This window comes from Juglans microcarpa x Juglans regia, chromosome 3D (genome assembly GCF_004785595.1).
Source record: "Juglans microcarpa x Juglans regia isolate MS1-56 chromosome 3D, Jm3101_v1.0, whole genome shotgun sequence".
NCBI classification, from domain to species: Eukaryota; Viridiplantae; Streptophyta; class Magnoliopsida; order Fagales; family Juglandaceae; genus Juglans; species Juglans microcarpa x Juglans regia.
Window position 1 is genome coordinate 35,365,966 of NC_054598.1, and position 14,440 is coordinate 35,380,405.

The 14,440-nt window shown below is 32.0% G+C and overlaps 4 protein-coding genes across 4 annotated transcripts; 3 read left to right on the forward strand and 1 right to left on the reverse strand.

Moving 5' to 3' along the window:
• Positions 1-1,537: 1,537 nt before the first annotated feature.
• On the forward strand, positions 1,538-2,899 carry LOC121256703 (reticulon-like protein B14). The gene is made up of 5 exons (XM_041157575.1): positions 1,538-1,711; positions 1,855-2,038; positions 2,144-2,273; positions 2,368-2,437; positions 2,545-2,899. The coding sequence occupies exons 1-5, from the start codon at positions 1,609-1,611 to the stop codon at positions 2,712-2,714; spliced, it is 657 nt and encodes a 218-aa protein (XP_041013509.1). The 5' UTR covers positions 1,538-1,608; the 3' UTR covers positions 2,715-2,899.
• A 2,016-nt stretch (positions 2,900-4,915) lies between these two features.
• LOC121256704 lies at positions 4,916-5,964 on the forward strand. The gene has a single exon (XM_041157576.1). It carries the CDS (start codon positions 5,106-5,108, stop codon positions 5,340-5,342), a length of 237 nt encoding a protein of 78 aa, XP_041013510.1. The 5' UTR covers positions 4,916-5,105; the 3' UTR covers positions 5,343-5,964.
• A 2,048-nt stretch (positions 5,965-8,012) lies between these two features.
• Positions 8,013-11,895, reverse strand: LOC121256705 (G-type lectin S-receptor-like serine/threonine-protein kinase RKS1). The gene is made up of 7 exons (XM_041157577.1): positions 10,446-11,895; positions 10,114-10,251; positions 9,723-9,913; positions 9,380-9,590; positions 9,010-9,247; positions 8,721-8,871; positions 8,013-8,429 (listed from the first exon to the last, which is right to left on the reverse strand). Exons 1-7 carry the CDS (start codon positions 11,764-11,766, stop codon positions 8,127-8,129), a joined length of 2,553 nt encoding a protein of 850 aa, XP_041013511.1. The 5' UTR covers positions 11,767-11,895; the 3' UTR covers positions 8,013-8,126.
• A 615-nt stretch (positions 11,896-12,510) lies between these two features.
• On the forward strand, positions 12,511-13,640 carry LOC121255267 (sodium/potassium/calcium exchanger 1-like). Its single transcript, XM_041155544.1, has 3 exons — positions 12,511-12,525; positions 12,571-12,805; positions 13,507-13,640. Exons 1-3 carry the CDS (start codon positions 12,511-12,513, stop codon positions 13,638-13,640), a joined length of 384 nt encoding a protein of 127 aa, XP_041011478.1.
• The last annotated feature ends 800 nt before the right edge of the window (positions 13,641-14,440 follow it).

A 14,440-nucleotide genomic window follows, 5' to 3' on the forward strand; every position in this document is an offset into this window, starting at 1 on the left:
TTCACCCCTAAAGGTGACACATGGTACTGGGTCGAATAGTCAGTTCCGGTTTAGATGTTGACGATGGAGATGGTCTTATGACTCTTATCTCATCTTATTTCATCTTATCATATTTTATCTCATCTCAATATTTAAATATTATCAAACATAAATATTTTTCAATTTCAAAATTTAACTTTTTCATCTAATCATTACCTAATCATTACAAATTTCTCAACCTTTCAAACAAAACATAAAAAACAATTTAACTTTTTAAATCTCAAAACAAAAATAATATTATAACAATATTTTAATTTTATAATATTTTTATTCAATTTTTTCTCTCATTTTTCAAGATCTCATATAATATTTTAACTCAAATCATTTCATTACTATTTACAAACTATTTCACTACTATATATAAATTTCACTACTATTTATTGTTATCTAAAGAATTTTGCACCCAAACTTCAATAAATATTGTCTAGCCTACTTTATGTTTCTAATTTTCTTAGATAAGATTAAAAAAAAAAAGAAAAAAGATTGAGTGAATTTTCATCATAATCACTAGAATTGGACAATATATTCATCCGCTTTCATTGGTACCTCTTGTTATTTAATTTCTAAACTTGGTGCATGTTTCAATACTGTAATAATGGATACAAAATGTATCTCAACTCATCTAATCTCATCATTACAATTTTTTTAAATTTATGTGCAAAATATAATAAACAATTCAATTTTTTCAAATTTTAAAATAATAATAATATTAAAAAATAATATTCTAATAACATTTTATTCGGCTTTCAATTTTCATCTCAACTCACTATGCAAACCTCTCCAAAGATTCACAATATTTATAGCCTATTGATATATTCCCTTTTCTTTTTCGTTTATTTTCCCCTCAAATACGGACAGTTGAAGTTCGACCAAGGTGTGTTTAGAATTAAGGCAAAGGTGCCAAAATTATAGGTTAAGCACTTTTTTGTATTTAAAAGAAAAAGGGTATTGCAACAAATTAAAGCTTTATTCGTTATAAAAAATAATAATAATAATAAAGTTTGAATTGTGTAAGAATGGAAAAACATAGAGCGCCCTATAAAATAAAGAGATCATACCAAATTCATGGGTTTCTGAAAACATGTGTGTATTGTCATTGAATGAAGCTAACGTATTAAATTATTAATTCATAATACAATTAATAACCTTTTCAACAACTTCAACTGTACGTTGTTCCATTTTTGCTAGATGTCGAATATTCTGATAGCCTCTCGAGGTTGACAAGAGATTTCAACAATCTTCGTTGGATTCCTTTTCGAAAATGAAGATCAACTACATATATATATATATATATATATATATATATATATATATATATATATAGATTTTGAATTGGGCATCGATCGATCATGTGCATCAAGCTTCCAGCCCATGTCAAAGTCATACCTTTCTTGTAATGAGTTTCTTAGCTACAAAGCTTAGAACTACAACATACCTTTTATATACATATTCATACATATATATATATATATATATATATACACATATATATGCGCAAAATAGAGCTTGAGAGGCTACAGTGTCGAGAAATAATTCAAGTATATTCATAGTAAGATTGAACATATTGTCATGGCAAAAACCAGCTTCTCATCTCATTCAGAATATCAAAAGCAATCGTGGGTTGGAGTGTTTGATCATGGAAGAACTATGCATGACAACCTTGAAGGAAAAGGTAATCTTCTCCTTGTTGCTTGATCCATATTCGAAGGGAATATATATATATATATATATATATATATATATATATATTTATATGTTAGTATAAACTGCTTCATGAAAGATTGTGCTTGTCATCAAGTTGGATCGATTTTGCAGTTGCTGACATACTCATGTGGAAGAACAAGAAATTATCCGCAGCAATCCTGATTGTGTTGACATTGATATGGTTTCTTTTTGAAGTTGTGGAGTACCAGTTCATTACTTTTCTCTGTCACATACTGATCACCGCAATGACTCTTATTTTCGTCTGGTCTAAGGTTGCAGGAGTACTGATCGATTGGTAATCACTGAAATGATCAATTCCCAAGTTTGAGATTCATTGTCTAGAATAGCATCCTTAACTTGTTTTGGCTTATGTTGTATTACAATGTTTATGTTATCTCAGGCGACCACCCAATATCCATGATTTTAGCCTTTCAGAATCTACATGCAGATTCTACTTCGCAAAAGTTAATTGGTTCTTGTTCGAATTCTTTGAGATTTCAACTGGGAAAGATTTGAAAAGCTTCTTTCTGGTATGTAAATCTGTGTTCCCTACATAACTCCGTTTGAAAGATCACTATTCTCTGAAGTTGACAGTTTGGCATGCTTGAGTTCTTGAAAATACAGGCAATCGCTTTTCTTTGGGTATTGTCAGTTATTGGAGCCTATTTCAACTCTTTGAATCTTCTATACCTTGGTAACATTTCTAGAACCTCGATCTCTTACATATGTTTTATGTTTCCCTTATTGTTTGAGCCAGTTTGTATAACAGCTGGTTATGTGTTTCTCTTGGTTGTTGTGAAGTCTTCCTCTGCATGCAAATACTACCTGTTTTGTACAAGAAATATGAAAGGGAGGTGGATTATCTTGCTACCAAAGGCAGACAAGATGTGAAGAGTTTGTACAGGAAGTTTGATTCCAAGGTTCTTAACAAGATTCCAAGGGGACCAGTAAAACAGAGGAAATTCCAATAAGTATGGAAGTTGTGGGAATGAAAATAAGTTGTTTAATATGAGTGTAAATAAATCATGTTGGTCAACAAAAAAACTAAGGTGTATATATACATTTACTATCTCCTGCATTTACGACATAAATAAATGATAAACCAATTATACCTAACAGCTTATTCTATTTACAAGTCGGTGTGTAGAGCATTCTATTCACATCACTTATATTGAAAGATTTGATTTATAAGATTCAAATTTTAAAATTTCTGTCTCAAATCAAATTATTTTATGTAAGCGTTTTATTAGGAATATTATCTATATCGGTTTGTCAATAGAATTTTTTATCATGTAAATGGTGTTGGCTCTAGCATTTAAGCGATTTCATTATGTGTTTCATAACTCTGCATTAACTCTAGTTTGTTTGATTTGCATTTGTTGGTCCTACTGTTTGTAGGAAATTAGGGAACATGATGAGAGACCAGAAAAATTAACAAAAAATTTCATTAATTGATAAACTATAACACGTCCCAAAGATTAAGACATTGAAATATGATCACTATGCCACAGAAAAATAATTCACAACACGTGTATATAAATATATATATATATATATTTATATTTATATATAAAAGCAAGACCTTCCTTCTCCATCCTTAAACGGCCACTAACCATATAATAAGGAAAATAAAAATGGTTTTTTGGCAAAACAATCTGCAATGTTATATGCGACTCCGACTCTGGTTGTCAAATGTTTTGCCATGTTAAATTGGCTGATAGTAATGTCATGGCTATTAATTGAATGGCATAATCATAAGTTAAGGTCTCGTTTGGGAATATCTCTCATTTTATCTCATCTCAAAATTTTTTAAAATTTTCTTCCCGAACTTCATTCACATTTTTCAATTTTAAATCTTTAACTTTTTTTTATCTAATTATTACATAATCATTACAAATTAATTTCAAAACTTCCAAACAAAACATAACAAATAATTCAATTTTTTCATATTCCAAAACAAAAATTATATTCTAACAATATTTTAATTTTATAAGATTTTTTTTTATTCAACTTTTTATCTCTGATTTCTCAAAACTCAATAAAATATCTTAATTCAAACAATTTCACTTATAGTCACAAATCATTTCACTTCTATTAACTAATCTCTCTGCCCATCTCATTCCCCAAACGAGATTTAAATATAAGTAATGTTATTCATTATCTTTTTAATAATTATTTTTTTATCCCATACTTCTATATCAAATTATAGATAATTAAAAGAATAGTTTAAATCATTTAATGTCATAAAAGAGATGATAAAAGAAGAATGATTAACCCGCAAAGAGTTGCTCGTTTATTTCATTGACAAATTAAATAAAAAAAGTTAAAATTACCTTATTTTTAAGAATAAAATTAAAATTAGCATGGAATTTTAAGTATATAAAAATCACATATGATATACATTTCCCAAGAACACATATACATATACATTACTATTTTTAAAGAATAATAATCATTATCATTATCGTCTCGTCTTCTAGAAGATAAGTCTAGGGTCTATCCTACCCCAAGTTAAAAATCGAGGACAAAGTCAACTGCCAAATCAGATGAACATAAATGATAATGAAAAATATATATTAAACTTTATTGTAATTAAAGATTTGACTAATTTTATATTATTAGTGATTGTCAATGTAATAAATATTATTTTGTTTTATTTTATTTTGAATTTTAATTATTCAATTAGTTCGAGATCATTTCGTATAAATATTCTTTAAACCAATTAGATAAGATATATAAACATAACCTTTCAACCTTACTATATCATTTAAAATTCATATTATTTATAAACTGTATTGGATATTATAAATTTAATCGACTGTGCTTATCTCTTTAAATTATATATAAAGAATATTTAGATCGAAAGAATTATAGTGAGAAAAGAAACCCTCTTGTCTTTCGTATTTACATTATTTTTTTTAATAATATTATTTATTATCTTAATTTTTATTATTTTTTTATTATTTTATAATTTAATATTAAATGATTAAAAATTATTTATTATATTTTATTTATAAATTTATCATTTAATGACACAGGTGAAATGATGATAAAAAAAAAAGCCAATGAATAGATTTTTTTTTTTTTTCGTCAACAAAGCTGGGTTTGAAAGGGGATAAGGTCTGGGCTGGCCGACTCTGGACCATTTCTCACCGACTCTACGGTTTTTCTATTCACTGTTTCTGTACTCTTGTGTACATTTGTCTATCCGACGGTTTGATAAATTTATATATAGTTTACTATTCAACGGATTATATCCTTGTCCTCGTTTATATTAGTGTCCTTCACCCGAGAGTTTGAGAGAATTGCTTGCAAATTCAACAGACAAAAGAGAGTGAGTGAGAGAGATTGAACATATATAGATGGTGAGGGAATGGAAGGAAGCAGCACGAGGGGATGGAGGCAGCAACGCTGAAAGCTTAAGCAGCAGCAGCAGTGCAGTTTTGATTTTCTGGGGTGCGTTGGTCATGCTGTCTCTGATTACAGCTATCATCTTTGCCTGTGCAGATGGTGCATCCAAAGAAAAAGACTCTGCAGCCCACACCAATACCTATGGCACAGCTTGTGCTGCCGGCTGTGGTGGAGGCTGCGGTGGTTGATTACTCTTTCCCATCATCGCTCTCTCTGTGTATCGATCATAAGAGGCACGAGAATGAGATTCAGAAGCGATATGATATCTGTTACCAAGCATTGCTACCTTTTTTGTTTTGAAGTTATTCATGTTAGAGCTAGTGTTAGTTTCTTCCAACCATTTTAACTGGTTATAAATTCAATAATTTCTTATGCAAAAATGGGCTAATTCAATTCAATAATATCGTCGTCAAGACCAAGTAGCAGAAGCTCATCAAAATATTGCAGAGAAAGTAGTGGAGGATATTACTGGGACTGCATGGAATGGTGATCACTACACAGTTTCGAGTAGGGAGCAATTCGGAGGATGATGGAACTAAACAGTTGCTGACATGTCTGAACGAAGTGGATCGAAAAGAAACTCCAGATTTTCCAAGGGGAAATAGAAATGAAATTGCATCTGATCTATTGACAAAAGAAAGAAGGAGAGAAAAAGGGAAAGAAAAAAAATCTTCCCAAAGGAGATCATCCCTTATCTCTGCAGCTTTCTTTATTTCAAGTGGCTAATAGTTTGACACATTTGTGCCAATCTTTCCCATATTTTTTCACGTCTAACACCATCAAGCCACACAACTTGCTCTTACTTTATCCTATCCCCATCTGATCCGGATGTCTTTTTTTAGCACTTTGGCTTGACAACGTTGCGATAAGCACATCGACTTATTAACACGACTTGGAAATTTAGGAAGTGCTTTTATAAACATATGATGTATAAATTAAGTGCTAGTTTTTAACCTCTTAAAATATATTTAAAACAAGTCAGATTTTTTATAAATTAGAAACATGCAAGAAATTTTTACAAAAACTCAAAAATGAAAGAAAGCCATACATCAGGTCTTGAATATTTTTCCGAGTAAGGTATAACATTTAATTGATGTTTTTTTTTTTTTATATTTTTCTGATAAAGTTAGTAATGATATTTCTTATTTTCTTGAGAAGGGTATTAAATGATGGATGGATATTTCATTTTGTTTTAACATTAATGTATATATCAGCTGATATTTATATTTTACTGGACATATATAGTCATGAATTGTATGTGATTTGGGTTAGGGATGTTTTATGCTTTGATTACCCAATACTACTGCAGCTTAGATTTTTTTAAAAAAATTGTAGGCTTTTTAAGTTATAAGTAATCACAGATAGTAATTGGTTTGTGAAAGTGAGAACAATGATCTGGAGTGGAAATTACCTTTTCTTTCGATTATAAAAAGAGAAATGATATTTTCAGTCATAGAGTGAGCAATCATCACGTATTCTTTCTGAAAAAAAAAAGAATAAATATAAGACTCACATAAAAAAATTAATTTTTTAATAATAAACTCTACTATTTTTCTAAAAGACTATACGACGCTTGTACAACTCACAACGTTAACATTATCATGTAGCATTAGTCAGATGGATGCATGCATGCCTGCCTCCAAGTTTCCAAGCTGCTTACAAAATAAAGACACAAATGTCAAATTTTGATAGGAATGGAAATTCTAGCCGGCCCCTAGCTGGGGGGGTGCCGTCTGGGGGAAAGAATATCATGATGATGGATGATCACACCAAGAATCTCGCAGGGTTCTTAAAAATAAATAAATAAATAAAATGCAATGGTGGTTCTAGATTAATTAAACAAGTTTTTTTACATTTCTTTCCTTTCTTTCAAAAATACTATCTCCCGAGATCAAGACTCTCAGCATATAGAGATCAATCACTTTATATATATATATATATATATATATATATATATATATATATTAAGATCCGACAGCTAGCTAGCGTCCTTGTTTGTTGATTGACTTTCAACTAAAAAGGTGCAAAAGAAGAGTACGGGACTTTGCATGTATTTGATTACTATGCTGCATAAATATATAGTCGGCAATTACTATATACAATATACACGTACTTGGGCAACATTTGTGATAATGACTCCTGCCTTTGACAAGTTTATAGCGAATTTTATTCAAGAAAGTAGACATGAATAATTTATGTCACGTTCATGTACATGCACTGTGGATGATTGTTTGCCGATGGCTATGGGATGTAATGTTAAGGTGACAAGATTGGGGCACCTACTCCAAACTCGCCTTTCCCCCTTTGAAGTTCAGCTTTAAAAAGTCAATAACTTGGCTTAAAATATTTTAGGGTTGCTAGGGAGCAGGTAAGTTTCAAGATTTGATCAGAGTTCAATTAATTGAATCTTTCGATGGACAACAAAGTCGAGGTTCTTCTACCTATAAAATATGGAAAATGCTAAACGTCCCGCTCCTAACTTTCGCTTAGCATTTTTGTGTGTTTTTTTATGTGTTTTTTTTAGTTTTTTTTTATATAGATTTTTTAACAATTTTAAATATTTTAAAAAAATAAAAAAAATTCAAAATATCATTAAAATATACTTCTTTAATCATGAAGTAAAATAAAAAATTATTTTTTCTATTTTTTTATTTTACTTCGTGATTAAGGAAGTATTTTTTAATGATTTTTTTTTTTTATAAAAAATAATTGAAAAAAAAACACATAAAAAAACACATGCTAGAGCCACCAGCGCGGTGGCTCTAGCAGTACTCATAAAATATTAATGCCCCATCTATTCAGTCAAAGCATAATACAAGTAACAATATCTGCAGTATTATTAGCAAGCTGAGAAAAAGAAAACAGAAAAGAAAAAATAGTGAAGTTTTTCTTTAGCACCAAAAACAGTAAAATGCCAAGTACTAGTCCTAAAAATTGTTAATGAACCAATTTGAATGCAGCCACCTAATTAATTAGCGAGGTTCGACGTTGGTTAATGTCACCTCATTTACAGAACAATATCCTTCTGCAACTGATTTTAAATCATTGGAAGCTGTTCTAAAAATGAAAGCAGGTTGTTTGGGAGAAGGAATAGTGGTTGCATCAGTACCCAGCATAAGCAAAACTTCCAACATATTTGGTCGATCTCTAACATCTTCTTGCACACATAACAGCCCAATGTGAATGCTTCTCAAGACTTCATGGGGAACACATGACTCATTTATCGATGAATCAACTATATCCAAGGCTCTATCTTCTCTCCATAGTTCCCAGACCTGCGTGGTTCGTAGCATTATGAATAAAATGTTGTATTATAAAGGATTTAGATCACATATAAACTCTAGGATCAAGTACTGAGAGAGAGATAAAATCTAAAGTAGACCCTACAACATTTATCGAGTATATAATATTGTCCAAAAAATTCACTCGGATAATAATAAATGCTGTAAAACTTATTTTACATGTATATCTCTCCCACGCTTGAAGACTTTGAGTTTGAATCAAAATGCTAAGGGATCTAAATCTGAGGATATAAATAGTAAATATTGTTATTTTTAGTTACTTACATGCCCTATCAAAGTTAGGGAAGGGTGCTCCATATAAGAACCACTATTCTTCTTGCCACTTATGATCTCCAATAATATTACACCAAAACTAAAGATATCTGATTTTGTCGAAAATTTTCCAAATACTGCATACTCTGGTGACATATAACCACTGCACAAGAATTGTGTCAAAGTTAATCTTAACGTCATTGCATGTGAACAGTATAAAAAATGCAACATTAAAATTTTCTTAGTACTTGAAAATTGGTGTAGTTTTAAGTTTGGGGATATGTTTGCATATGATACTCACTATGTTCCGACAACTCTGTTTGTCCTGTCATGAATTTGGTCGCCCTTGAATATGCGAGCTACACCGAAATCTGAAATTTTGGGGTTCATCTCATCATCAAGTAGAATATTGCTTGTTTTAAGATCCCTATGGATAATTCTCAACCTCGAGTCGTGATGAAGATACAAAATCCCACGAGCGATCCCAATGATTATTTCAAAGCGTTTGCTCCAATTCAGGGATGAACTTCTTGTAGGATCTATAACAATTTTGTTGCAGGAACACTCAAAATGGTGATTTCAATAGTGATTTGTATGTGGTTCTATTTATATAGATAGCAAAAGAACGTGTGTGTGTGTGAAGGAAATAAATTTTTAGAAACAAGACATACCAAAAATAAAGAAGTTCAAGCTTTTGTTAGACATGTACTCATAAATCAACATCTTTTCTTCCCCTTGAATGCAACAACCTATCATTTGGACAAGATTTCTATGTTGAAGTTTCGCAATCAACTTAACTTCATTTTTGAATTCTTCTATTCCTTGTCTTGAACTCTTGGATAGCCTTTTTACAGCTATGTGTTGTCCATTAGGTAATTGACCCTGTCATGGTTAGTCAATCTGCTCCTTCAGTTTCATTTAACCCCTTCACACCCTCATTATTATAGAATATTAAGAAACTTGAAATACAAAAAATCTTGCAAGATAGCAATCATGAGTTGTCACCATATATACCTTAAAAACAGGGCCAAAACCACCTTGCCCAAGTTTATTGGCTGGAGAGAAACTGTCTGTGGCAGCAACTATGCAGCTTAGATCAAAAATGGGTTGATCAAGGTTTGTATTACTGTCCTCGAGCTCATTTCCCTCCAAAAAGCCTTTGGTACCAATAAAATTTACTGACTGATTATGCAATTTTCTCTTCACTGTCCTAAAACGTATTGGAAAAGATTGTTAAATACAAATTGGAATTAATAGAGCATTTAAGGAACTTTCATCATGTGGAAACTAATCTAAATGACTCCTGACATATGAGAACTTTTGTCTTGACTTATTGGAAAACACACACACACAGTGTCTCTATTGTGTGTGTTTGAACAAATACCATGCAACTGACTTTATTTACCTTTCGTTTTCTTCTTCTTCCTTAGCCATATATGGGCTAGTAAAATTACTGGCAACAATGGCACAGCAATGGACATTATTACTAAAGCCAGCCTCCCCTTATTCCCAAGAAAACCTCCAGGCTTCCTTGTATTCTTGGCTGAAAGGAAAAAGAAGGAAATAAGAAAAGTAATACTGCTTTTTTCCATCTTGATTTTATCGTCCTTAATTATACTAGTTAATATGACAAGTCTTAAATGGTTTCATAGGTCAACTACTTAAATGAAGATTTGCTTAAATTATAACAAAATTAAGGATAAAAACAACATTTTCTTGCAAAAGAAAGAAGCATACCTAAATCTGCCACATCCACACGAACATTTACACTTTGGTACCTCTCATCATCATGCACTTCAATATCCATCAACTCTCCATACCATTGCAAGCAATTAGTTTCTTTCCCATCTTTCAAGCTCGTAAAAGCTGTGCAAGAACAATTCCTCAAGCAAGCTTGCTTGCACGCTTCATAGCTCATCATACTCAAATGCATCTGACTTGCAACAGGCGAAAACGGAGCCTTCACACGCTCCATCTTCACAAACCCCTCTCCATTCCCACACATAGACAAACCTGACTTCTTTCTAACACAACCCTCAGAACCTTCTCTGAGATACCATTGCCTTGGAGACTTTGGCTCATACCCTGGGAGACATGAACATTGGAAATCAATATCATCTGGGTTACAAATACTGTACGCGCCACACTGTCCATACTTGTCACACCGATATATAGGTGCAGACCAGAACTCCTTCCATCGATGTTCACCATCATTCCATACAAATTGCTGGAGTAATCCGGAGTTGTCTACCACTAATCTTGTGATGATTGCAGAGTCATCGAAGAAGTATTTGTAAGATATCTCATCTCCATTATTGATATAATTGACCTTATAATTGGATTTTATTGCAGAGGACCTCCATGGCCACGGTCCAGTCCGCCAATATGGGATCGAACCCTTGTACAGGAAGAACTGTGGCGCTTCAGTAAGATTTAGCTTATAGATACAGTCCCCAGTTCCGGGGTCATCTCGAGACTTCCAAGATGTTAAGAATCTGTCGAGTCCGGTTCTCCGATTCAAACCAAGCGACATGTTTGGCAGCAAAGTGTCTGTCGGATAGTCAAAACTTTGCCATAACACCTTTTTGTTGTTTTCCTGGACCAGTACTAGGTTTCCAGAATCCAGCAGCTGAGCTGCAGTGGAGGTTTGCCCTTGAACTGAAACATTTGTAGACCAGAGAGAACGGTTAAAGTTGTCATGGAGAACAAGGTTTCCATCTTGGTTGATTGAGAGAACTCCCGAAGAATCATTGAAAGGATCATTCCTGTTTGCAACCCACACCAGAGTTTGTTCTGTGACTTTGGCGAACCAAATACCAAGATAACGATGGCTGGAGTTGGCTGGGCTGAAGAAGCCAATGGAGAAGTTCTTTTCTTTGGATATCAAAGTTTGGCCGTCTTTGATGGATTGGTTTTGTGTTAAGGTTTCAGTGGAAGAACTGCAAAATGGGAAGAAGAATAGAAAGACTAAAATCAAAATCTTCAACATTTTGTCAGAGTTCATGTTCGAGCCAGTGGTCCTTCTATTGGAATGCTTGTGGGAAAAAGATATATACATATATATATATATATATTTCTTTTGATCACGGGGGAAAACAAAATTGGCAGTTGGTTTTAGTGACAATTATATACGTATGATGTCTTATCTGTTGCTTTCGCTTTCTTTTCTTTTAGTAAACAAGAAGTTTGATCAACCCAGAAATGTCTATTCTACACACTACTCTTACAAAAAAAAAAAAAAATTATAAGTTGATATATTTTAATGTAGTACGTAACGTATCAAATCAACTACATTAGTGTGTTAGTTTACTTTTTATAAGATTTCAAAGTAAATTTAGCACTTATCTTGACAAACATGGCTATTGCGTCTTTTGCCGGGCAAAATAGAATACATTAAAAGGTGGGGGAGAAATTACAGTATTTTAAACGCAATTATACTTGGAAAGAAATTGGAAGTACATAATTTTTTTTTAAATGGTTACTCAAACGGGTCCCATGCATATTATTTTCTTAATTCTATGTGGTTGTTATTCATGATTTAATTAATTATTTATTTATTTTTTCCTTCTAATACGCTTAGTTAATTATATTGATTTGGCTTGTTCTAACAAGAATTGGACTTACTGGGATTGAGATATATATATATATATATATTGCCACCTTTTTGAATTATTATTGGCATGGTTATGAACAGATTCCTCTGGTCAGGAAGGAAAATAAAGATAACGTGTTGGTTCATGCTTTTGTTTTCATTATATATAACTTGAATTCACTTTATACCCACAGCTTTGGATCACTTGTTATGGTTTTCATGAAGGTACGATCTAACTCTTTCTTAATTTGTGCCTTCAAATAAATTCAGGACACTCCTGTGCTGTTACCAACTTCTAGACCCAAAAGTAGTAACTGTCGTCCAGAAGCAGTTGATGGTGGAGAAGATGGAGGCAATGATGGCAGTGCTGATGATAATGACGACAATGGGGATGGTGGCTTTGGAGAAGGTGGAGAGGAGCTGTCTTCCGAAGAGGGAGGAGGTTATGGAAACAATCCGAATGGCAACAGTGACAAGTCTAAGAAGGGGCTTGAAGGACATGCTAGTTAGGGGTGTACAACCGGGTCAGATTTTTTTTTTTTGGTCTAGTCAGGAATCCAGAAATTCGGGTGAATCCAGGCGGTTATCAGTCCAGATTGGATCCGGCCGGGTAATATGAACACGGATTCGGTATGGACCCGGCTACAGATTGGATTATGTAACCAGTTATCCAGGTCTTATTTTAAAAAAATACAAAAAATAATTCAATTTTTTCAAATTTCAAAACAAAATAATATACAAAAATTATATTCTAACTAGTTATGATGTATTATTATTTATTTTATTCTTTATAAATTAATATTTTGCATTGTGATGTAATAATAATATTATTTATTTTGCATTTTTATTTATTTATTTATTTATTTAAAGTGTTTAAAATTTTTTTTAATCTAGGCAATTTAAACATGATATCATTTTTTTTTAAAAGTGCTATAAAAATATTTTTTTAAAGTTTAAACAGTTTTTTTAAAAAGTCTTAATAAATCCGGATATCCAGATTGAATCCGGTTATCCGCCCGGATTATTTCCTGATTAATCCAGGCAATTTATCTGCCCTATTTTTAGAATCCGGATCCGGATCCGATTATGGCCGGATTCGGATCTAGTTGCATGCCCATAAGGCTGGTGGAACTAGGGATGAGAATGGAAAAGACAAAGAAAATGACGATAATAATGGTAATAATGAAAATAATAATGACAATGAAGAAGATGAAGATGAAGATAAAGACGAAGATGATGACGGTGGAGATGGAGAGAAGGAAGAAGTTGTGGAAGTAGAGGAACCAGAAGAGGATGAAGAAGAAGAGACCCTCCAGCCCCCAAAGAAGAGGAAGAAGTAAGAGGAAAGTGAGGGAGCGAATTTACAGGTGGAAAACTTGATGGTAGGTAGCTATCTATTATCTATTAGATTTTTAGTTCTGAAAACTTGTGGCCTTGTTTGTTTTAACATTTTATTTCAAAATAATCCTAATGCTTGATGTTTCCGTTCGATCATATTGTAATTTTTATATCAATAGTCAAGTCTGAAAACTGAAGATAAAACTTCTCATTAACTTTTGAGCTAAAAAGGAAATATAAAACTAAATAAATGTTTCGAACATTGGTCGGTGCCACACGGCCACCACTCAAAACGACAATTTCATTAGCTATTATTAACTCCACGGTTTTTTAACTGAGTTTTTAAGATTGATTAAATTGCTTCATCTGTTAAAAACTACTTAATAAACAACCATTAACTATGCTGACATGGCATGCCATTTGTTAGAAAAATAAAAGATATTAAAGATTAAAAAAACATTTGAAAACTTGAATATGTGTTAATATATGAATAATAATCTCAAAACCATTGCTCAAGTTAATAATAGGAAAAACTAAAACAACGCCATACCAAAGCATATTGATTCACTATCAATTATTTAAACTAATCACATATCTGTGCAACCCATGAGAATAATACAAAACATTTCATTAAAGATAATATGTATAATTTTTTAAATATTTTAAATCTGTCATGATCAACCAGTAATTCTACATACAATCGTGAAATGCGTAAATGCCGCATAATCGTTTTGAAAAAGAGTAAAATCCACTTTTAAAAAAGTAATTTTTTTCATGTGAATCTCATGTGTTATTTATTTAT